This window comes from Entelurus aequoreus, linkage group LG19 (assembly GCF_033978785.1).
Source record: "Entelurus aequoreus isolate RoL-2023_Sb linkage group LG19, RoL_Eaeq_v1.1, whole genome shotgun sequence".
In the NCBI taxonomy this organism is placed as follows: domain Eukaryota; kingdom Metazoa; phylum Chordata; class Actinopteri; order Syngnathiformes; family Syngnathidae; genus Entelurus; species Entelurus aequoreus.
Window position 1 is genome coordinate 38,469,614 of NC_084749.1, and position 24,204 is coordinate 38,493,817.

The window sequence follows — 24,204 nt, forward strand, 5'->3', positions numbered from 1 at the left end:
CATTTTTAAATAGTTTTTTGCATAATTTTTTACTCCGGAACGAGTTTATTTTGTGTTTACAATACATCATGGGCCAATTGAAAAAAATAGCGGCTGTTCACAAATGGCCGCTGGGCCCCACTTTGAACACCCCTGGTCTGTGACCTAAGATGAAGCACTGCATTAGAATGTTGTCAGTTTTCTGGCATTCAGTAAAAGTCAGTTGAGCTCAGAAATGCAGTGCATTCCTGCCAGCTTCTATTCAAGCTGTCAAGTCTAGTAGGCATGTGTCAACCACATTCCTCTGCCCTCACTTGGTGTTTGTTTGTACAGAACACTTTTACTGGCTCGGGGCCACAATGCAAGTACAGTAGTGAGGAGTACCAACCGGTAGAGAGATAGAAGTGTGAAGGATAAGAAAAGTATTAGGAAAGTACAAAACCTAAAACCAGTGAAGTAGGCACGTTGTGTAAATTGTAAATAAAAACAGAATACAATGATTTGCAAATCCTTTTCAACCTATTTTTAATTTGAATAGACTGCAAAGACAAGATACTTAACGTTGGAACTGGAAAACATTGTTATTTTTTACAAACATTAGCTCATTTGGAATTTCAAAAAAGCTGGCGCAAGTGGCAAAAAAGACCGAGAAAGTTGAGGATTCCTCATCAAACACTTATTTGGAACATCCCACAGGTGAACAGGCTAATTGGGAACAGGTGGGTGCCATGATTGGGTATAAAAGCAGCTTCCATGAAATGCTCAGTCAATCACAAACAAGGATGGGGCGAGGGTCACCACTTTGTTAACAAATGCGTGAGCAAATTGTTGAACAGTTTAAGAACAACATTTCTCAACGAGCTATTGCAAGGAATTTAGGGATTTCACCATCAACGGTCCGTAATATCATCAAAAGGTTCAGAGAATCTGGAGAAATCACCGCTCGTAAGCGGCTAAGCCTGTGACCTTCGATCCTTCAGGCGGTACTGCATCAAAATGCGACATCAGTATGTAAAGGATATCACCACATGGGCTCAGGAACACTTCAGAAAACCACTTTCAGTAACTACAGTTCGTCACTACATCTGTAAGTGCAAATTAAAACTCTACTATGCAAAGCCAAAGCCATTTATCAACAACACCCAGAAACGCGCCGACTTTGCTGAAATGGACTGGTGCAAAGTGCAAAAGTGTTCTGTGGTCTGACGAGTCCACATTTCAAATTGTTTTTGGAAACTGTGGACATAATGTCCTCCAGACCAAAGAGGAAAAGAAACCATCTGGACTGTTATAGGCACAAAGTTCAAAAGCCAGCATCTGTGATGGTATGGGGGTGTGTTAGTGCCCAAGGCATGGGTAACTTACACATCTGTGAAGGCACCATTAATGCTGAAAGGTACACACAGCTTTTGGAGCAACATGTTTCCATCCAAGCAACGTTATCATGGACGCCCCTGCTTATTTCAGCAAGACAATGCCAAGCCACGTGTTACAATAGTCTGGCTTCGTATTAAAAGAGTGCAGGTACTAGACTGGCCTGCCTGTAGTCCAGACCTGTCTCCCATTGAAAATGTGTGGCGCATTATGAAGCCTAAAATACGACTGTTGAACAACTTAAGCTGTACATCAAGCAAGAATGGGAAAGAATTCCACCTGAAAAGCTTCAAACATTGATCTCCTCAGCTCCCAAACGAGTGTTGTTTAAAGGAAAGGCCATGTAACACAGTGGTAAAATTGCCCCTGTGCCAACTTTTTTGCAACGTGTTGCTGCCATTAAATCCTAAGTTAATGATTATTTGCAAAAAAAAATGACGTTTCTCAGTTGGAACATTAAATATCTTGTCTTCGCAGTCTATTCAATTGAATATAAATTGAAAAGGATTTGCAAATCATTGTATTCTGTTTTTGTTTACGATTTACACAACGTGCCAACTTCACTGGATTTGGGTTTTGTATAATATTGACCTTACTGTGACAGATTGATGTTAATGAGCGTGTATACAGGTAAATCTAGAACATTATAATATTGTTTTAATATAAAGGTTCGTTTTTCCAGCAAAATATTTCAAGCTTTCTTTTGATATAATTTTGATGATTATGGATTACAGCTAAAGAAGAACAGGTTTTCAAAAACTGTAAGCCTCAAAATTAGACCAAATAAATTCTTCACATGTATCACTTTGCATGTAATGAGATTATATCACAATAGTTTCACATTTGAAGTTGAATTGCTAAAATGAATGAATGAAAGGATGGATGGAATTAACTTTTGCACAATTTAGGAGTTTGACTTGTAAGTAGATGTCATATAAACTTTACAAATAGCAAAGCATGGTCATTATCCTTTACCCAGGTTAGGTAGTGACTGTGATGGCTATGTTGATGCCGAAACAAAAATTACTTTCAAATTCTATTCTCGAGATCTATATTCCAAGGAAAGTTCTTCCAGATGTTGTCCATATGGTGAAGTAATCATCACTTTTTCTTGCAAAGAAAGTCCAGTAGCTCCAGTGACTTACATAGTTTATACAATTATCTGAGTTACAGGGAGGCACTAAGATTTTTCAATCACATAATAATACACATATAATACACATTAAAATGTCCTTAAATCCCAGTATCTAATTTTTCTTGTCCACAGCTTGAAACGTATACAACAATTGGCATACGTGTCTTGCATCTATACTTTGAAACTGAAATAAACACCCTCTATAGACAGAATATTTTGTCTATCAATCAATCAATCAATGTTTATTTATATAGCCCTAAATCACAAGTGTCTCAAAGGGCTGCACAAGCCACAACGACATCCTCGGTACAGAGCCCACATACGGGCAAGGAAAAACTCACCCCAGTGGGACGTCGGTGAATGACTATGAGAAACCTTGGAGAGGACCGCATATGTGGGTAACACCCCCCCCCCCCCTCTAGGGGAGACCGAAAGCAATGGATGTCGAGTGGGTCTGACATAATATTATGTTACTAGAGATGTTTTAATTTGATATGGATGGAGCACCAGTCACTTAAGTAGTACAATACTACAGTACTCTCTCTTATAGTCCAATGAGATGTATGCATATCTTTTTTCTATATTATTACCAGATTCTACTGACAAGTAGGGTTGCGCTTTATAGACAATATACAATATAAATGACATAAATGTGGCCGACGATAGAGCTTTTAATACCATTCTTCTATGATAATGTTTTTGGAAGACGCATTCTAGTTGCATCCTGCAAATTTAACAGTGTCAAGCGAACAAACATGTCCTTGGCTAATGTCCCTCCACAGTGCAAAACTGCTTCTCAGTCAGTAATCATCGCCTAAATCGGTAGGTTGGAGTTCAAATCCCAGCCGAGTCATACCAAAGACTATAAAAATGGGACCCATAACCTCCCTGCTTGGCACTCAGCATCAAGGGTTGGAGTTGGGGGTTAAATCACCAAAATGATTCCCGGGCGTGGCGCCGGTGCTGCCCACTGCTCCCCAAGGGGATGGGTCAAATGCAGAGGACAAATTTCACCACATCTAGTGTGTGTGTGACAATCATTGGTACTTTAATCTTTAATCTTAATCTTAATCTAAATGGCGGCAAAAAAAAACCCTGTCTCTTACGAGTATCATCCCTGGAGGACGAAGGAATAGCTAAAGGTGGTACACTACACTCCGTAGGAGGATATGCTAACCGCTAACTGCAAGCTTGAGCTCTTGAATGTAAACAAAGGTGTGCAGATCGATACAAATATCGCCAATATAGCATCAGGTCGATACCAAAGTGGTTAGGGATCAATATTTTTTGTTATTCAAAATCTTTTGTCGTTTTTGTTATTGTTTACAAACTCAGGAACTGAGTCCCTGGACCAGAAGGACATTGAGGGCAAAATCCAAATATTTCAAATCAAAGCTAATACTAAGAAATAATTGTTATAGTTTTTGATGTTGTTACACCACAGTCATATGTTTTTGAAAATGTAATCATACTATGATATAGAACATTTGAAGTATCAACATTGGTATGACCAATACTGCTCCTGTAACTACTTGGTAATGGATCGAATACCCAAATTGTAGTATCGCCCAAAACTATAGCAAAGTATCTAAACAGCAGAAGAATAAGTGTTTAGTACATTTTGACAATAGTTTTGACAAAACAATACAATTGGCAATGATGCAATATGTTACGCATATGTCCACAGCCATATTAGGACCCTTTGTAACCCGTTCTGGAATGCTTCTACAAAACCCAAAACCAGTGAAGTTGGCATGTTGTGTAATACGTAAATAAAAACAGAATACAATGAATTGCAAATCCTTTTCAACTTATATTCAATTGAATAGACTGCAAAGACAAGATATTTAATGTTCGAACTGAGACACTTAATTTGTTTTGCAAATAATCATCAACTTAGAATTTAAAGGCAGCAACACATTGCAAAAAAGTTGGCACAGGGGCATTTTTACCACTGTGTTACATGGCCTTTCCTTTTAACAACACTCAGTAATCGTTTTGGAACTGAGGAGACCAATTTTTGAAGCTTTTCAGGTGGAATTATTTCCCATTCTTGCTTGATGTACAGCTTAAGTTGTTCAACAGTCCGGGGTCTCCGTTGTGGTATTTTAGGCTTTATATTGCACCACACATTTTCAATGGGAGACAGGTCTTGACTACAGGCAGGCCAGTCTTGTACCCGCACTCTTTTACTATGAAGCCACGCTGTTGTAACACATGGCTTGGCACTGTCTTGCTGAAATAAGCAGGGGCGTCCATGATAACATTGCTTGGATGGCAACATATGTTGCTCCAAAACCTGTATGTACCTTTCAGCATTAATGGTGCCCTCACAGATGTGTAAGTTACCCATGTCTTGGGCACTAATACACCCCCATACCATCACAGATGCTGGCTTTTCAACTTTACACCTATAACAGTCCGGATGGTTCTTTTCCTCTTTGTTCTGGAGGACACGACGTCTGTGATTCAGTCTAAACTGATTTTACACATGTTATTGTACTCGATGGGATCATGACGTACTATTATGCTACAGACACCATGTGAGACAATCGATGTTATGCTACATAAAATACTTGCAGGTCTTGTAAGCCTAACTGATGCTGTGAAGGACATTTTCCGACTTCAGCCATAACCTTGAACAAAGATCTACTCATCCAACGTCAGTAAACTCGGTTCTCAGACATGTCTCAGTGGGCCAATGAGCAAAATCTCGTTCCCCCGGGATGCAGACGGACCACTCCGGACAGGACGTGCAGGTAGGAACATGATTTATTTGTAGGACTCAAACAAGTACCAAAAACTGAAAACAAGCCAGAGGAAAAATGTGCCGATCGCACTCGAAGCAAACGCTAACACTTAGCATAGGCAAAAAGACAAGGAATACTCATGTAACTGTAGCATAAGCAAACAAAGAAGCCAGGCCGACTGACTGGCAAAGGCAGGCTTAAATAATGCCTCTGATTAGTGCTCGGGGAACAGGTGAGCGTCCCAAACACCAATCAGAGGCAGGTGAAAACAATAAGCAACCACGGCAACCAAAACAAACTCAAGGGTGCACAAAACAGGAACTGAGGGAGTCCAAAACTAACCGAAAATACCAAAACATGATCCTGGCCACGGATCATGACAACCATACTATTAGGGGTGTAACGGTACGTGTATTTGTATTGAACCGTTTCGGTACGGGGGTTTCGGTTCGGTTCGGAGGTGTACCGAACGAGTTTCCACACGGACATATTAAGTAGCGTACCGCACGTTGTGTAAACAATGCACACCGAGGCACAACACACGGCATGCTAGCAGCGACCAGGCTACGACAACATATAAAAGCCAGAGCTGGAAGACCCTCCTGCCTCGTTAAGATCTCCCGTTTGGGAACATTTCGGCTCGCGGTGTGATACAACAATGGAGGACGGAGGTTTGCCGACATTGTTCAGCAGCTGCTTCTGACAACACGTCAAACACGCTAACCCATTTGAAGCGTCACCACCGCATTCAGGCAGCCTCTCCTCGGCGAGTCAGGCAGGGCTAAAGCAATAACAAATGTTTTTATAGTAGCAGATTTAAGACCATATTGCATTAGAAACTACATTTTGACCCACTTCTATGGTGGAAGAACAATGAGCCCATATATCCTCTTACTGCCAAGTTAGCCAGGCTGGGGGGGGGGGAAGAAAAGTTAATCTAAAGCTGAGTTGACTTGAAAGTGTTTAATGTTGCACTTTTTATATGTTGAAGAAAAGTTTTGTCATTTTATTTAATCTGAGCAACAACTTGAGGCAGTTTAATGTTGATTAATGTGTACCCCGACCTAAACCAGTTGAAAAACTTATTCGGGTGTTACCTTTTATAGGTCAATTGTACGGAATATGTACTGTACTGTGCAATCTACTAATAAAAGTCTCAATCAATCAATCAAAAAAAGCACTTTATATGTAGAAAGGTTTTGTTAAGAAACCATTCTGAGCCTTATCTTATTTAGTTTTTATTTTATATATGTTGACCACATTAACCCTGGCAATGGACCCTGTGTGTATATGTATGTTATGCCATTGTTTACAAATTTGGTAAATAAACAACCAAAAAATGTATATTTTGTTGTTTTCTTACTGTACCGAAAATGAACCGAACCGTGACCTCTAAACCGAGTTACGTACCGAACCGAAATGTTTGTGTACCGTTACACCCCTACATACTATACATATGATACTTTGATGTTCTGTTTTTTTAAAACAGAAAAAGATGTTAATATGTGTATTTACCGTATTTTTCGGACTATAAGTCGCAGTTTTTTTTCATAGTTTCATAGCGACTTATGTGTGAAATTATTAACACATTACCGTAAAATATCAAATAATTTTTTATTTAGCTTATTCACGTAAGAGACTAGACGTATAAGATTTCATGGGATTTAGCGATTAGGAGTTACAGATTGTTTGGTAAACGTATAGCATGTTCTATATGTTATAGTTATTTGAATAACTCTTACCATAACATGTTACGTTAACATACCAGGCACGTTCTCAGTTGGTTATTTATGCCTTTATTTATTTTAAATTGCCTTTCAAATGTCTATTCTTGGTGTTGGGTTTTATCAAATACATTTCCCCCAAAAATGCGACTTATACTCCAGTGCGATTTATATATGTTGTTTTCCTTCTTTATTATGCATTTTCGGCAGGTGCGACTTATACTCCGAAAAATATGGTACATAAAATACAAAATAATTGAAGGATGCACAGGGGCCACTTTTATACGTGAAACCGCTGGACCCCAATACAGAGGGCAGCATGATTGCATTTGTGTGGCTGGTAAGTGGTAGAGATGCCTCCAGCTGGTCCTGTTCTCGACCGAACAATGGCGGAACACTTCTTGTTTTTGTACGCTTACGTATGTCACCGGGACAGGAAACTTTAACAATGGAAAAAGTCTCCAGGTTCTGACTTCACCTTGGCACTATAGCTGGCAATGACTCCTGCTAGCTTTTCGCTGTTTATCGAACGGTAAGTTATGTACAAAAAAAATACCGACACAACATTTCTCACCTGGACATACAAACCCCCTTACCTCAATGGGGTTTCCAGGTGAGTTTTGATAATAAATACCTGCAAAATATGTCTGCAGACTTGGAAAAGTGAGGGATATTTCATTGTGCACGTAATCTCTGGCATTAACAGCCCAAGAGAGAGTTAAAGAACCAAAACGCAGAGATATAAGAGCATGTACATACCAAAAGATGCGGTCATGATGCTGCCTTTTTTTTCCAAAATAAGATGTTTCCTGTTTGCCCACTGATCTCTTCCTCATGTGTATGTTCCGGCCCCTATGTTGTATGCTCTAGCTTCCAGTGGGAATGAAACAGTCCCATTATACTTGGTATAACTCCACTTTCTTCTTCTCCGGTTCACTTTAGTATGCTAAAAACAACCCGGACCCTGTCTCACTCAAGCTCTGTCAGTGTGTTGCATCGCCATGGCCAATGTCTTTGTCCCACTGATGGAAAAATAGGCTTGTTATGACACTGCTCGACTTCTGTCTTTCCATGGGGGGAGGGACACCACGAAGGGGAGGGAGAGGTAGAGAATGCCCCCACCTCCGCACTCTTCATACCCTCCCTCCTTCCCCTTCCCCTGACTGACCATTGAGGATTGTTCATTCTGGGCAAAGACTTTGCACCAATGGGAATGGATTGCAAGAAGGTCAGAGGTTGCATGTGGCCTTTTATGGACTACAGAGAAAGGAGTGTGGCAGTCATGGTGGTTGTTTAGGCGGGGGCTTCATCCGTGTGTTTCTATAATCCTCTGTCAGGGCATATGTGTCTACTCCTACCATCTGCTGCTACAAACAATGGGTGTGCCAGTATTTTCAATGCATTTTCATAGAATAATTTTGTATTTATCTGAATACAAAAATAATAGATTACAACCCCCAAAACCAGTGAGGTTGGCACGTTGTGTAATTCGTAAATAAAAACAGAATACAATGATTTGCAAATCCTTTTCAACTTATATTCAATTGAATGGACTGCAAAGACAAGAAAGCAAATAATCATTCACTTAGAATTTAATGCCAGCAACACATTGCAAAAAAGTTGGCACAGGGGCATTTTTACCACTGTGTTACATGGCCTTTCCTTTTAACAACACTCAGTAAACGTATGGGAACTGAAAAGACCACTTTTTGAAGCTTTTCAGGTAGAATTATTTCCCATTCTTGCTTGATGTACAGCTTAAGTTGTTCAACAGTCTTCGTTGTCGTATTTTAGGCTTCATAATGCGCTACACATTTTCAATGAGAGACAGGTCTGGACTACAGGCAGGCCAGTCTTGTACCCGCACTATTTTACTATGAAGCCCTGCTGTTGTAACACGTGGCTTGGCATTGTTTTGCTGAAATAAGCAGGGGCGTCCATGGTAACGTTGCTTGGATGGCAACATATGTTGCTCCAAAACCTGTATGTACCTTTCAGCATTAATGGTGCCTTCACAGATGTGTAAGTTACCCATGCCTTGGGCACTAATACACCCCCATACCATCACAGATGCTGGCTTTTCAACTTTGCGCCTATAACAATCCGGATGGTTCTTTTCTTCTTTGTTCCGGAGGACACAACGTCCAGTTTCCAAAAATAATTTTAAATGTGGACTTGTCAGACCACAGAACACTTTTCTACTTTACATCAGTCCATCTTAGATGACCTCGGGCCCACGAAGCCGGCGGCATTTCTGGGTGTTGTTGATAAATGGCTTTCGCTTTGCATAGTAGAGTTTTAACTTGCACTTACAGATGTAGCGACCAACTGTAGTTACTGAAAGTGGTTTTCTGAAGTGTTCTTGAGCCCATGTGGTGATATCCTTTACACACTGATGTCGTTTTTTTGATGCAGTACCGCCTGAGAGATAGAAGGTCACGGGCATTCAATGTTGGTTTTCGGCCTTGTAGTGATTTCTCCAGATTCTCGGAACCTTTTGATGATATTACGAACCTTAGATGGTGAAATCCCTAAATTCCTTGCAATAGCTTGTTGAGAAATGTTGTTCTTGGCTGCAACACGTGCCAAAGTAGTTGGGAAAGGGCATGTTCACCACTGTGTTACATGGCCTTTCCTTTTAACAACACTCAGTAAACGTTTGGGAACTGAGGAGACACATTTTTTAAGCTTCTCAGGTGGAATTCTTTCCCATTCTTGCTTGATGTACAGCTTAAGTTGTTCAACAGTCCGGGGGTCTCCGTTGTGGTATTTTAGGCTTCATAATGCGCCACACATTTTCAATGGGAGACAGGTCTGGACTACAGGCAGGCCAGTCTAGTACCCGCACTCTTTTACTATGAAGCCACGTTGATGTAACACGTGGCTTGGCATTGTCTTGCTGAAATAAGCAGGGGCGTCCATGGTAACGTTTCTTGGATGGCAACATATGTTGCTCCAAAACCTGTATGTACCTTTCAGCATTAATGGCGCCTTCACAGATGTGTAAGTTACCCATGTCTTGGGCACTAATACACCCCCATACCACCCCAGATTCTGGCTTTTTAACTTTGTGCCTATAACAATCCGGATGGTTCTTTTCCTCTTTGGTCTGGAGGATACGACGTCCACAGTTTCCAAAAACAATTTGAAATGTGGACTCGTCAGACCACAGAACACTTTTCCACTTTGTATCAGTCCATCTTAGATGAGCTCAGGCCCAGCGAAGCCGACTGCGTTTCTGGGTGTTGTTGATAAACGGTTTTCACCTTGCATAGGAGAGTTTTAACTTGCACTTACAGATGTAGCGACCAACTGTAGTTACTGACAGTGGTTTTCTGAAGTGTTCTTGAGCCCATGTGGTGATATCCTTTACACACTGATGTCGTTTTTTTGATGCAGTACCGCCTGAGAGATCGAAGGTCACGGGCATTCAATGTTGGTTTTCGGCCTTGTAGTGATTTCTCCAGATTCTCGGAACCTTTTGATGATATTACGAACCTTAGATGGTGAAATCCCTAAATTCCTTGCAATAGCTTGTTGAGAAATGTTGTTCTTGGCTGCAACACGTGCCAAAGTAGTTGGGAAAGGGCATGTTCACCACTGTGTTACATGGCCATTCCTTTTAACAACACTCAGTAAACGTTTGGGAACTGAGGAGACACATTTTTAAAGCTTCTCAGGTGGAATTATTTCCCATTCTTGCTTGATGTACAGCTTAAGTTGTTCAACAGTCCGGGGGTCTCCGTTGTGGTATTTTAGGCTTCATAATGCGCCACATATTTTCAATGGGAGACAGGTCTGGACTACAGGCAGGCCAGTCTAGTACCCGCACTCTTTTACTATGACGCCACGTTGATGTAACACGTGGCTTGGCATTGTCTTGCTGAAATAAGCAGGGGTGTCCATGGTAACGTTGCTTGGATGGCAACATATGTTGCTCCAAAACCTGTATGTACCTTTCAGCATTAATGGCGCCTTCACAGATGTGTAAGTTACCCATGTCTTGGGCACTAATACACCCCCTTACCATCACAGATGCTGGCTTTTCCACTTTGCGCCTATAACAATCCGGATGGTTCTTTTCCTCTTTGTTCCGGAGGACACAACGTCCACAGTTTCCAAAAACAATTTGAAATGTGGACTCGTCAGACCACAGAACACTTTTCCACTTTGTATCAGTCCATCTTAGATGAGCTCAGGCCCAGCGAAGCCGACTGCGTTTCTGGGTGTTGTTGATAAACGGTTTTCGCCTTGCATAGGAAAGTTTTTACTTGCACTTACAGATGTAGCGACCAACTGTAGTTACTGACAGTGGGTTTCTGAAGTGTTCCTGAGCCTATGTGGTGATATCCTTTACACACTGATGTCGCTTGTTGATGCAGTACAACATGAGGGATCGAAGGTCACGGGCTTAGCCGCTTACGTGCAGTGATTTCTCCAGATTCTCTGAACCCTTTGATGATATTACGGACCGTAGATGGTGAAATCCCTAAATTCCTTGCAATAGCTGGTTGAGAAAGGTTTTTCTTAAACTGTTCAACAATTTGCTCACGCATTTGTTGACAAAGTGGTGACCCTCGCCCCATCCTTGTTTGTGAATGACTGAGCATTTCATGGAATCTACTTTTATACCCAATCATGGCACCCACCTGTTCACCTGTGGGATGTTCCAAATAAGTGTTTGATGAGCATTCCTCAACTTTATCAGTATTTATTGCCACCTTTCCCAACTTCTTTGTCACGTGTTGCTGGCATCAAATTCTAAAGTTAATGATTATTTGCAAAAAAATAAATGTTTATCAGTTTGAACATCAAATATGTTGTCTTTGTAGCATATTCAACTGAATATGGGTTGAAAATGATTTGCAAATCATTGTATTCCATTTATATTTACATCTATCACAATTTCCCAACTCATATGGAAACGGGGTTTGTATTTAGGAGCGAGGAAATTTCACGACTGGATTTGTTGCACAGGTGGCATCCTATGACAGTTCCACGCTGGAAATCACTGAGAGCGGCCCATTCTTTCACAAATGTTTGTAGAAACAGTCTCCATGCCTAAGTGCTTGATTGTATACACCTGTGGCCGGGCCAAGTGATTAGGACACCTGATTCTCATCATTTGGATGGGTGGCCAAATACTTTTGGCAATATAGTGTATGTGCAAAAAAAAAAAACATCAGACCAATTCCTAATAAGTCAGAGAAATTGCAGTAAAACAGCAGAATAAAAGTGATGGGACAAGTAAACAATGCTGAGTGTAAGTACGCCTGAAAAACAGTCGTCGTCCAAACAATCGAAACAACCCGCTCATGAAAAGTTCCAAGGAATCTTATGGGGTCTTATCCCACTTTTAGGTACTTTTATCAGGGAATGTGCAGCGTTCCTATGACGGCCTAAGAAAGATTGTCAGTCTGATGAGATAACACTTACTGTTGTTTATGTTCTGATTAAGATGTAGACACAGTATACAGTGTTGGCGTAACACACTTTTTGTGTCTTTTTACGCATTGAAATCAGAAATTTTCAGAAGTCCGCGTGTCCCCTGGGACGCGGATTTTTATTTTTATTTTACCGACCCTGCCTTATCCTTGTCAAAACTGTGTTTTGTTTATATTTGCCGAGTCAACTTTCCTTCCCCGTTTATTGCGTTTTTATTGGTCGACTTCAAAGTAATGAACTTTCCGGTATACAATTTCTTAAATTTTGGTTCGCCGAAAGTTTTATCGATCACAAATACAGCATTTCCGATATTAGGACTCCCACGTGTTATTGTTTTCGTCATGGTGAGCAATAAACCCAAGAAGCGACTTCAGGAGCCACTTTTCCTATGAAGATGGAAATATGTTTTGCACGCCATGTTAAAGATTAAAGATTAAAGTACCAATGATTGTCACACACACACTAGATGTGGTGAAATTTGTCCTCTGCATTTGACTCATCCCCTTGGGGAGCAGTGGGCAGCAGCGGCGCCGCGCCCGGGAATCATTTTGGTGATTTAACCCCCAACTCCAACCCTTGATGCTGAGTGCCAAGCAGGGAGGTAATGGGTCCCATTTTTATAGTCTTTGGTATGACTAAACGGACTAATATAAAGAACACCTTTACGATCCAGCCTCAGCAGGCACCAAGAAACATCATGTTACACCTTTCCTGCTTGTCGGCTCCCGGACCGTGGTCGAGGAGCACAAGGGAGACGTTCCCTCCAGGGCCGATATATTGTCGGGGGTAACACCCTCCACTTTACCCCGGCTGTGGGTCCCTACAGTTCCGCTTTTTGGTCGGAATGTTGAGGCCGTCGATTTGTTACAACTAGAGATGTCCGATAATGGCTTTTTTGCCCATATCCGATATTCCGATATTGTCCAACTCTTAATTACCGATACTAATATCAACCGATACGATATATACAGTCGTGGAATTGACACATTATTATGCCTTATTTTGTTGTGATGCCCCGCTGGATGCATTAAACAATGTAACAAGGTTTTCCAAAATAAATCAACTCAAGTTATGGAAAACAATGCCAACATGGCACTGCCATATTTATTATTGAAGTCACAGTGCATTATTTTTTTTAACATGCCCCAAAACAGCAGCTTGGAATTTGGGACATGCTCTCCCTGAGAGTGCATGAGGAGGTTGAGGTGGGGGGAGGGGTGTATATTGTAGCGTCCCGGAAGAGTTAGTGCTGCAAGGGGTTCTGGGTATTTTTTCTGTTGTGTTTATGTTGTGTTACGGTGCGGATATTCTCCCGAAATGTGTTTGTCATTCTTGTTTGGTGTGGGTTCACAGTGTGGCGCATATTTGTAACAGTGTTAAAGTTGTTTATACGTCTACCCTCAGTGTGACCTGTATGGCTGTTGACCAAGTATGCATTGCATTCACTTGTGTGTGTGAAAAGCCGTTGGTATTATGTGATTGGGCCGGCACGCAAAGGCAGTGCCTTTAAGGTTTGTTGGCGCTCTGTACTTCTCCCTCCGTACAACGGCGTTTAAAAAAGTCATACATTTTATTTTTTGAAACTGATACCGATAATTTCCGATATTACATTTTAAAACATTTATCGGCCAATAATATCGGCAGTCCGATATTATCGGACATCTCTAGTTTCAACTCTTTATTTATGTTTTCCACAAAGCCAACCGGACATCCACCATGCTAGTAACACTCTCCTAACTCGCCCACTCACTTACACATGTCACTCACCCCACATACCGCCATTCTTAAAGGGGAACACACAGCTTATGGCCATCACCAAGCCAGAGATGAAATGCTCGAGGCATTGAGTGCCACTGTATTAAATGACATTGAAACTAACTTGCAAAAATCTAAGTGTGTTGGCATTATTTGCAATGAAAGTGTAGATGTGGCGGTTTTTAAACGACTGATGATCTACATACAGGTGAGAATGATCAATTAAATTTGTCATATGCATGTATGCCCTGGCACTCGATTATCATCATTTCATAACCGAAGCAAAAAAATGTTATACTGAAATAAATCCACCTACGAATTATTAAATAAAAGTGTAGATCCATGAAGGAAGGAAGAAAGTGATTGAATGTTTATAACTGAACAAATTTACATATGCATAAAATGGTGTTTTCTTTTGTATTATTTTTTTTGATGAATTAAGTAACATTTATGACAACCTTTTTCCAAAACTGTCCCGGTTTGGAGGTTGCCGCTTACTGCGAGGTTCGTTCTCCCAGGATGCAAACCGATGACTCCGGACAGGACTTGCAGGTAGGAACATGATTTAATCTTAAAAAACACTCAACGAGGTACAACACAGAAAACAAACCGACGGAACAAAGTGCCGATCGCACTTGAAGCTAAGGCTACTGCGAAGCACAGACTAAAGACAAGCAAAACTTACGTAATAGTAGCGTGACACAAACAAAGAAGCCAGGACGAGTGACCGGCAAAGGCAGGCTTAAATAGTGTCTCTGATGAGCAACAGGTGAGTGTCCCGAACACAAGAGGCAGGTGAAAATAATAAGCAGCTATGGTAACAACTCAGAGGTGCACAAACAGGAACTAAAGGAGTCCAAAATTAGCAGAAAACACAAAACATGATCCGGACCACGGATCATGACAAAAACACGATATATAATGTGAGATTTTACAGGATAATACATACATTTATCATTTGTTTTCAAAACGGTTACAAAAAAGTGGGACCCCAAAAATGTACTGTGGGACCCCATTATTTCTGACTTGATGGGGTGCCTGGGACCCCATTTTGAAAATTCATAGCGCCAACACTGAGTATATTTATGAGGGTTTTGGTGCATTTGGTTTCTCGAGTGATGGGATGTCCAGCTTTTTTAAAATTTGTTTTGGACCCCAAAGAAGAGTCTATTTCTTCTCCCAAATGGCTCTTACTCGAGTGTTATTTGTAGACTTTTAGCCTAACTAGTCAAATACAAATGGTCTGTTGATAAGCCCTTCCCTTTCCGGAGTCCTCCTTTCACAGAGCATATGCACGTTTTTTTTTTTCTGCCACTCTTTAAATGCTTTGCGTTAAAATGAATCACAGAGTGATTATTTTAAAGGTTTTCAACATTTTGTTAAAACGCTTGAGAAGATATGATAGGCATACATACAGAATATAGAACATCTTCAGGATTAAGACTGGAGAATGTTTGGCTAAAACCTCTAAACAAAGAAAAACTTCACACAAAAAAACTCTTTAACCTTTTCTAACCACAATACACACAGTACTAGGAGATTCTGGGTTATGCCTGTGGTAATTGCTCAATATCAATAAACATGTCCATGTAACTCGAATAATGTCAGCTATCTTAAAAAAAACAAGCGTTTTACTTGTTTATGAGGTTAACTTTTGGGTAAATGATTAAATATAGTTGTACTTGTGATAAAACAGTGGAACTTTTCTAGTCATCAGTTATCACTTCTAGCATTGTCATGCCTCAGGTCAAGTTGAGATGACTGTAATCACTGTTAACATGACAAGAACAATTTTTTAATGTCGAGGATTACTGTCCCAAAGGGGCAAATAGTTTCTGTCCCAGACTGTCATCTGGCTTTTAAGTGGTAAACAGGAAGCAGTTGTCTCTGTGAATGAGGGGTCGTTGTTTTTCTTGAAATAGTTCAGCCCAGCCATTTGAGAAAATAACTATGGTATGCTTCTTCTCCTGCTGGCACTGTGCTATTTCTAAGGTAGTGGTTCTTAACCTTGTTGGAGGTACCGAACCCCACCAGTTTCATATGCGCATTCACCGAACCCTTCTTTAGTGAAAAATAAAATGTTTTTTTCTTAATTTATAAATATTAATCATGAAATTATGTTACTATATTGAGTAAATACTAATAAAGATATATTTCACAAGCAGAAAGTTACAGGAATGTACACATGATCCCATGTTTACATCTCATTGTGCAACATGTGAATGTTTTAGTGGGAACTAAATGCGATATCTGAAAGGGGTACCAATTATGAAAAACCAATATTTTTTGTTATTGTCTTTGTAAGTGGGCCAAAACACTTATATTACAAAATAATCTCAGGGAAATGACTCATTTGATTATAATAATAAAACATTTAACTTGTTATTTAGTCAGGTTTGGGACGGGTGTGCTGCTGGTGTGGCCACGGTGCATGTGCTCATCTGATGTTGTCACATGTGCTCCATTGAATGCTCAAGGAGTTTTTGCGTTTGCTCACGCATATGGAAAATTAGAGGGAACATTGTTTGGGGGTATCCATAATACGCCGATAGGGAGAAGTTTTTATTTACACGATGAGTCGGGTGTGTCTCCGCCGAACCCCTGAGGCCGACTCACCGAACCCAGAGGGTTCGATTGAACCCAGGTTAAGAACCACTGTTCTAAGGTATATACAATAAACAACCCTCAGCTGCATACAATACATCAAAATACCATTAAACAAAACCCAAAACCAGTGAAGTTAGCACATTGAGTAAATAGTAAATACAAACAGAATACAATGATTTGCAAATCCTTTTCAACTTATATTCAATTGAATAGACTGCAAATACAAGATATTTAATGTTGGAACTGAGAATTTTTTTTTGCAAATAATCAGTAACTTAGAATTTAATGGCAGCAACACATTGCAAAAAAGTTGGCACGGAGGCATTTTTACCACTGTGTTACATGGCCTTTCCTTTTAACAACACTCAGTAAACGTTTGGGAACTACCGTTTGAGACCAATTTTTGAAGCTTTTCAGGTGGAATTCTTTCCCATTCTTGCTTGATGTACAGCTTAAGTTGTTCAACAGTCCGGGGGTCTGCGTTGTCGTATTTCACACATTTAAAAAAGAACACCAATCTGTACTGACTGAAAAACATGAACACTCATATTACAGTATCTGTAAAGTATTATTTCATGTTTTGTTCGTACACAACTAGCTCGACAGCGTATGTACTGTAGTGCAGTGTTTTTTTTCAACCTTTTTTTGAGCCAAGGCACATTTTTGGCGTTGAAAAAATCCGTAGGCACACCACCAGCAGAAATCATAAACTCAGTTGACAGTAAAAAGTCATTGTCGCAATTGTTGGATATGACTTTAAACCATAACCAAGCATGCATCAATATAGCTCTTGTCTCAAAGTAGGTGTACTGTCACCACCTGTCACATCACACCCTGACTTATTTGTTTGCTGTTTTCCTGTGTGTAGTGTTTTAGTTCTTGTGTTGCGCTCCTATTTTGGTGGCTTTGTCATGTCATGTTCGGATGTACATTGTGTCCACAGTAAGTTTTTGCTGTCGTCCAGCATTCTGTTTTTGTTTACTTCGTAGCCAGTTCAGTTTTAGTTTTGTTCTGCATAGCTTTCCCTAAGCTTCAATGCCTTTTCTTAGGGGCACTCACCTTTTTTTTATTTTTGGTTTAAGCATAAGACACCTTTTTACCTGCATTTACAAAGCAATTAGCTACCGTCTGCTACCTACTGGTATGGAAGAGTATTACACGGTTACTCTGCCAAGCTCTAGACACTCAGCATTCCATTTGCAGACTATAATTACTGGTTTGCAAAAAAAAATTTTAACCCAAATATGTGAAATTAGTTCATCTCCCACGGCACACCAGACTGTATCTCACGGCACACTGGTGTGCCGCAGCACAGTGGTTGAAAAACACTGCTGTAGTGCGGTGTTTTTCAACCTTTTTTAAACCAAGGCACATTTTTTTCATAGAAAAAATCCTGAGGCACACTACAAGCAGAAATCATTAAAAAATGAAACTCAGTAGCCGATATTGGCGATAAAAAGTTGTTTTTGCAATTATTGGATATGAATTTAACCAATAACCAACCATGCATCACTATAGCTCTTGTCTCAAAGTAGGTGTACTGTCATGACCTGTCACATCACGCCGTGACTTATTTGGAGTTTTTTTTGGTGTTTTCCTGTGTGTAGTGTTTTAGTTCTTGCCTTGCGCTCCTATTTTGGTGTTGTTTCCTGTTTTGTTGGTGTTTTCCTGTTGCGGTTTCATGTCTTCCTTGAGCGCTATTTTCCGCACCTGCTTTGTTTTAGCAATCAAGACTATTTAAGTTGTTTTTATTAGAGATGTCCGATAATATCGGACTGCCGATATTATCGGCCGATAAATGCTTTAAAATGTAATATCGGAAATTATCGGTATCGGTTTCAAAAAGCAAAATGTATGACTTTTTATAACGCCGCTGTACGGAGTGGCACACGGACGTAGGGAGAAGTACAGAGCGCCAATAAACCTTAAAGGCACTGCCTTTGCGTGCCGGCCCAGTCACATAATATCTACGGCTTTTCACACACACAAGTGAATGCAACGCATACTTGGTCAACAGCCATACAGGTCACACTGAGGGTAGCCGTATAAACAACTTTAACACTGTTACAAATATGCGCCACACTGTGAACCCACACCAAACAAGAATGACAAACACATTTCGGGAGAACATCCGCACCGTAACACAACATAAACACAACAGAACAAATACCCAGAACCCCTTGCAACACTAACTCTTCCGGGACGCTACAATATACACCCCCCGCTACCCACTACCCAAAAACCCTGCCCCCTTCAACCTCCTCATGCTCTCTCAGGGAGAGCATGTCCCAAATTCCAAGCTGCTGTTTTGAGGCATGTTAAAAAAAATAATGCACTTTGTGACTTCAATAATAAATATGGCAGTGCCATGTTGGCATTTTTTTCCATAACTTGAGTAGATTTATTTTGGAAAACCTTGTTACATTGTTTAATGCATCCAGCGGGGCATCACAACAAAATTAGGCATAATAATGTGTTGATTCCACGACTGTATATATCAGTATCGGTTGATATCGGAATCGGTAATTAAGAGTTGGACAATATCGGAATATCGGATATGGGCAAAAAAGCCATTATCGGACATCTCTACTATTACATGCTTTGTATGTGTCTATTTAAAAAATAAACACATGACATTGTTCTGACATGATACATGATACATTTAATTTTCTTTTCACCATCTGCATCGAATCGCATCGAATCGTAATGTTTTAAAAAGTATTGTTAGTGAATCGTATCGTAACCCCTGTATCGAGATTCATATCGGATCGTCATTTAAGGTAGAGATGCACAGGCAATAGAGACGCGATTATCACATGTAAACTATAAGATCCTTTAACGGCGTTGATTTTTTGAACGCGGGATTAACATCCTGACTCCTTTTTGACCCTCGGTCCATTCCATAGCTTGAGGAAATGGCATAGCGTCCAGTTACTTGGGCATCCTTGTTCTAAATGAACCATTCCCAGTTTGAAACTGTTATTTAAGGCTCTCAACTGAATTTCGATGCGACCGAAAAGCTGCACTGCAAAAACTGAAATCTAAGTAAGATTAAATATCTCAAATAAGGGGGATATTTGCTTATTTTCTGTCTGATAAGATAATTCTTCTCACTAAGCAGATTTTATGTTAGAGTGTTTTACTTGTTTTAAGTGTTTTGCTCCTAAATGACCTCAGTAAGATATTACAGCTTGTAGCTGAGATTTTATGACCTATATTGAGTAAAACATGCTTGAAACTAGAATATCAACTGTTGCAAAGCTGTGTCATCAACACTCACAAGTATAAAACTACTTTTTTAAAGTAATCATTTCTTATTTCAAGCATGAACAAAAAAAATCATGACTTTGACACAATTGTGTCTCATAATTAAAACAGATTATTTTCAATGAAACAAAAGAAAATACGTACTCATAAAGTAGTACAGTTGGCACAGTACAGCAAACGGACAGTTAATATTTAAACATTTAACATGTGACATTTCAAACTATTTTGAACAGAAATAGTTCATGCACATTCAGGTAAATTATTCAAAATTACAATAAAAAAAATGTTGGCTGGGGGCCGGGCTGTATATATATATATATATATATATATATATATATATATATATATATATATATATATATATATATATATATATATATATATATATATATATATATATATACATATATATATATATATATATATATATATATATATATATATATATATATATATATATATATATATATATATATATATATATATACATATATATATTCCTCGCGCACTAATTGACTGAAAGGGCACGCACTTGGCGCGATGATGTCATGTTATCGATGGGAAAATGCATTTTTAGACAATATGATTTGCCTGAGCGGATAGTAGACCCCGAGAGTAACAAGCGGTTGGCTTTCCATTAAGAAAAATAAACTAGTTTTTAGTATGTTTGCTGGTTTCAAGAAATGTAATGCCGAGCACATATCATTATGTCAAGATAATGGCACTAGCATTTACTTAATTTAAGAATATTTTTCAACATATTGAGAAAAAAGGTCTCTTTTTTTTTTCTATCAAGAAAAGTGCACTTGTTATTAGTCAATCAATCAATCAATGTTTATTTATACAGCCCTAAATCACGAGTGTCTCAAAGGGCTGCACAAGTGAGAATATACTTATTTTAAGGTATGTTTGGGTTCATTGAGGTTAGCTAATTTGACTTGTTTTGGGAAGTCTTGACAAGCCAAATTTTCTTGTTCTATTGGCAGATAATTTTCCTTAGTTCAAGTAAAATACCCCTAATTTTTGTATTTCTTTTTCTTGTATTTGAACACTGACTTTTTGCAGTGTGTGTGGTACATAACTCTTGAAACACTCAGGATATTACTCCCCTCCTAGAACAGGATGCGAGTGGACATCCTGTCAGTAGAAGTCTTCCTTTATCACCCAAATCTATTATTAGACGTGCAGCATCAACTGTTCTCTGTGAATCGTAATATCTGCTTTGCAAACAATCCTCAAAACAAAACAAAAAGCAAATTCAAAGACAAAGACACAATGAATTAACATTGAAAGACTCAAATACTGAAACCCGCTTAAGAGAAAAAACCTATCTTCTTTTACTAAACATGATTGACCAAAAACCAAAGCCATACCCACATTGCACACAGTAGAAAAAACACACTTTTTATGTCTGTGTGCGTGCGTGCGTGCGTGTGTGTGTGTGTGTGCATGTATGTGTGTAATGCCAAGAAAACATTCCAGCCAACTCTTGAACCCTGTCTGGCAGCCACCAGCAGTGGATGTTTCACTTCAACCTTCCCCAGCAGCCAAGCAGAAAATCCAGTCTACATGCTGGCACCAACGCATCTGTAAATGCTCACACACTCCCGAGAACGTTTACCTTGAGTCCAGCTGCCTTTTTCCCACTGACCACCAGTCCGGGTATGAGAAAAGTCAGAAAAGTGTTTCACTGGGAAGAGAAAAAGAAAACCGATAAGATTCCAAAACATAAAATACAGTACCGAGAACAGGCGTCTCCAAAGTTTCCTTCAAAGTCCACATTTGCAAAATTTAAAGTACTGTATTTTCCGGACCATAGGGCGCACCGGATTATAAGGCGCACTGCCGATGAATGGTCTATTTTCGATCTTTATTCATATATAAGGCGCACAGGATTATAGGTCGCATTTAAGGAGTCATTGTGCAGCATCTCCACATCCGGAAACAACAAGAAATGTGTCCCGTGAAAAAAACGTCCCTAATAACTAAAGTTCCTTGGGTGAATAATGTAAGCTCACTACACCGGTATGTTTTAGTGCTATCATGGTGAGTTTACTGACAGATAGAAGTAAGAACTTTACACTACTTTATATTAGAAATGGCAACAGTGGCGGATGAATGTCCCATAACAAGAAGATAGAGAAAAAGAAGAAACTTATCGACTACGGCAGACCTGGGCAAATTAAGGCCACATGCGGCCCGTTAAGCTTTTCAATCTGGCCCGCCGGACATTCCCAAATAATTTGTTTAGATCTTTAAAGGCCTACTGAAATGATTTTTTTTTATTTAAACGGGAATAGCAGATCCATTCTATGTGTCATACTTGATCATTTCGCGATATTGCCATATTTTTGCTGAAAGGATTTAGTGGAGAAAATCGACGATAAAGTTCGCAACTTTTGCTCGCTGATAAAAAAGAACTTGCCCCTATCGAAAGTAGCGTGACGTCACAAGCGGTAGTGCTGCTCACAATTCCCCGTTGTTTACAATGGAGCGAGAGATATTAGGAGCGAGAAAGTGACGATTACCCCATTAATTTGAGCGAGGATGAAAGATTCGTGGATGAGGAACGTTAGAGTGACGGACTAGAATGCAGTTCAAGAGATATCTTTTTTCGCTCTGACCGTAACTTAGGTACAAGCTGGCTCATTGGAATCCACACTCTCTCCTTTTTCTATTGTGGATCACGGATTTGTATTTTAAACCACCTCGGATACTATATCGAGAAGGCGAAATGGACATTCAGTGACTTTTATCTCTACGACAATACATCGACGAAGCTCTTTAGCATGAGCTAACGTGATAGCATCTGTCTCAAATGCAGATAAAAACAAAATAAATAAATCCCTGACTGGAAGGATAGACAGAAGATCAACAATACTACTATCAGGAGACACCGAACCAAACACTGGACATGTAAATACACGGTTAATGTGTATTCGACGCCTGTTGAAGCCTAGCAATGCTGTTGCTAACGACGCTAATTTAACAACGGGACCTCGTCAGAGCTATGATAAAAACATTAGCGCTCCACCTACGCCAGCCAGCCCTCCTCTGCTCATCAACACCCGTGCTCACCTGCGTTCTAGCGATCGAGGATGCGGTTGGCGGCCCGGAGACGTAGGGAGTCAAGGTGAGTTTGCCGCTAGCGCGTCTGCTATCCAACAAAGTCCTCCTTGTTGTGTTGCTACAGCCAGCCGCATACACCGATCCCACCTACAACGTTCTTCTTTGCAGCCTCCATTGTTCATTAAACAAATCTCAAAAGATTCACCAACACAGATGTCCAGAATACTGTGGAATTTTGTCGAAGAAAACAGAGCTCTGTGTATTGTGTCCAAAAGGGTCCAAACACTTCCGTGGACCTCGCGACGTCACGCGCATACGTCATCCTCCAAAGGCGTTTTGAACCGGAAGTTCCCCGGGAAATTTAAAATTGCACTTTATAAGTTAACCCGGCCGTATTGGCATGTGTTGCAATGTTAAGATTTCATCATTGATATATAAACTATCAGACTGCGTGGTCGGTAGTAGTGGCTTTCAGTAGGCCTTTAAGATGGAAAGTGTAGCTGCCATTATGATGTGCAGTGATGTTTTCAAATGACCGTCAGTCTTGAACAATACAAAGTATTTCAATGGTTGGAATCTGCGCTTTTGCATTATATTTTATTGACTAGTGTCCTGATACCGTATTTCCTTGAATTGCCGCCGGGAATATAGTATTTGCCTGCCTAGAATTACAGCCGGGTCAAACTCGTTTCGCAAAATAATTAGCGTGTGCTTGGCACTTCCGCTGGGTCAAATATGAGTCATTAAATGACTCCCGCCTCCTGGTGGTAGAGGGCGCTAGTGATCCTTCTTGCGACTACCAGTACTGCAGAAGACCGGTACTGCAGAATAAGACATCAAGCAGCAAGCATGAGCAGCGATCGTTTGCTTGCACTTTTACCATGGAGGATTACATATCTAAAATAAAACAGCTTTCTAAACTGGACTTTCAATCGAAGCAGGAGGTAATAATTAAAGGAATATCTCCAGAGACTTTTAAAACTGAAGAAAGATAAGGAAGACTGCCTTTGATCAGAAGCAGCTGCACATGGACACCATTTATAAGTAAAGGTAAGACCATAATAATGTTTTTTTTATTAAATGTGCTTTTCATGATAAA

At 39.9% G+C, this 24,204-nt stretch overlaps 1 protein-coding gene across 4 annotated transcripts in view; it reads right to left on the reverse strand.

Annotated features, from left to right (window-relative positions):
• tns3.2 (tensin 3, tandem duplicate 2) overlaps window positions 1-24,204 on the reverse strand; it is a 130,243-nt gene that overhangs the window by 59,413 nt on the left and 46,626 nt on the right. For 3 of the 4 annotated variants that reach the window (XM_062028496.1, XM_062028493.1, XM_062028494.1), the window contains exon 5: window positions 21,658-21,726. The exons of the other annotated variant lie outside the window; for it this stretch is intronic. In XM_062028496.1, coding sequence (XP_061884480.1) covers window positions 21,658-21,726 — 69 coding nt within the window. The remainder of the gene's footprint in view (window positions 1-21,657; window positions 21,727-24,204) is intronic. 4 annotated transcript variants of the gene reach the window in all.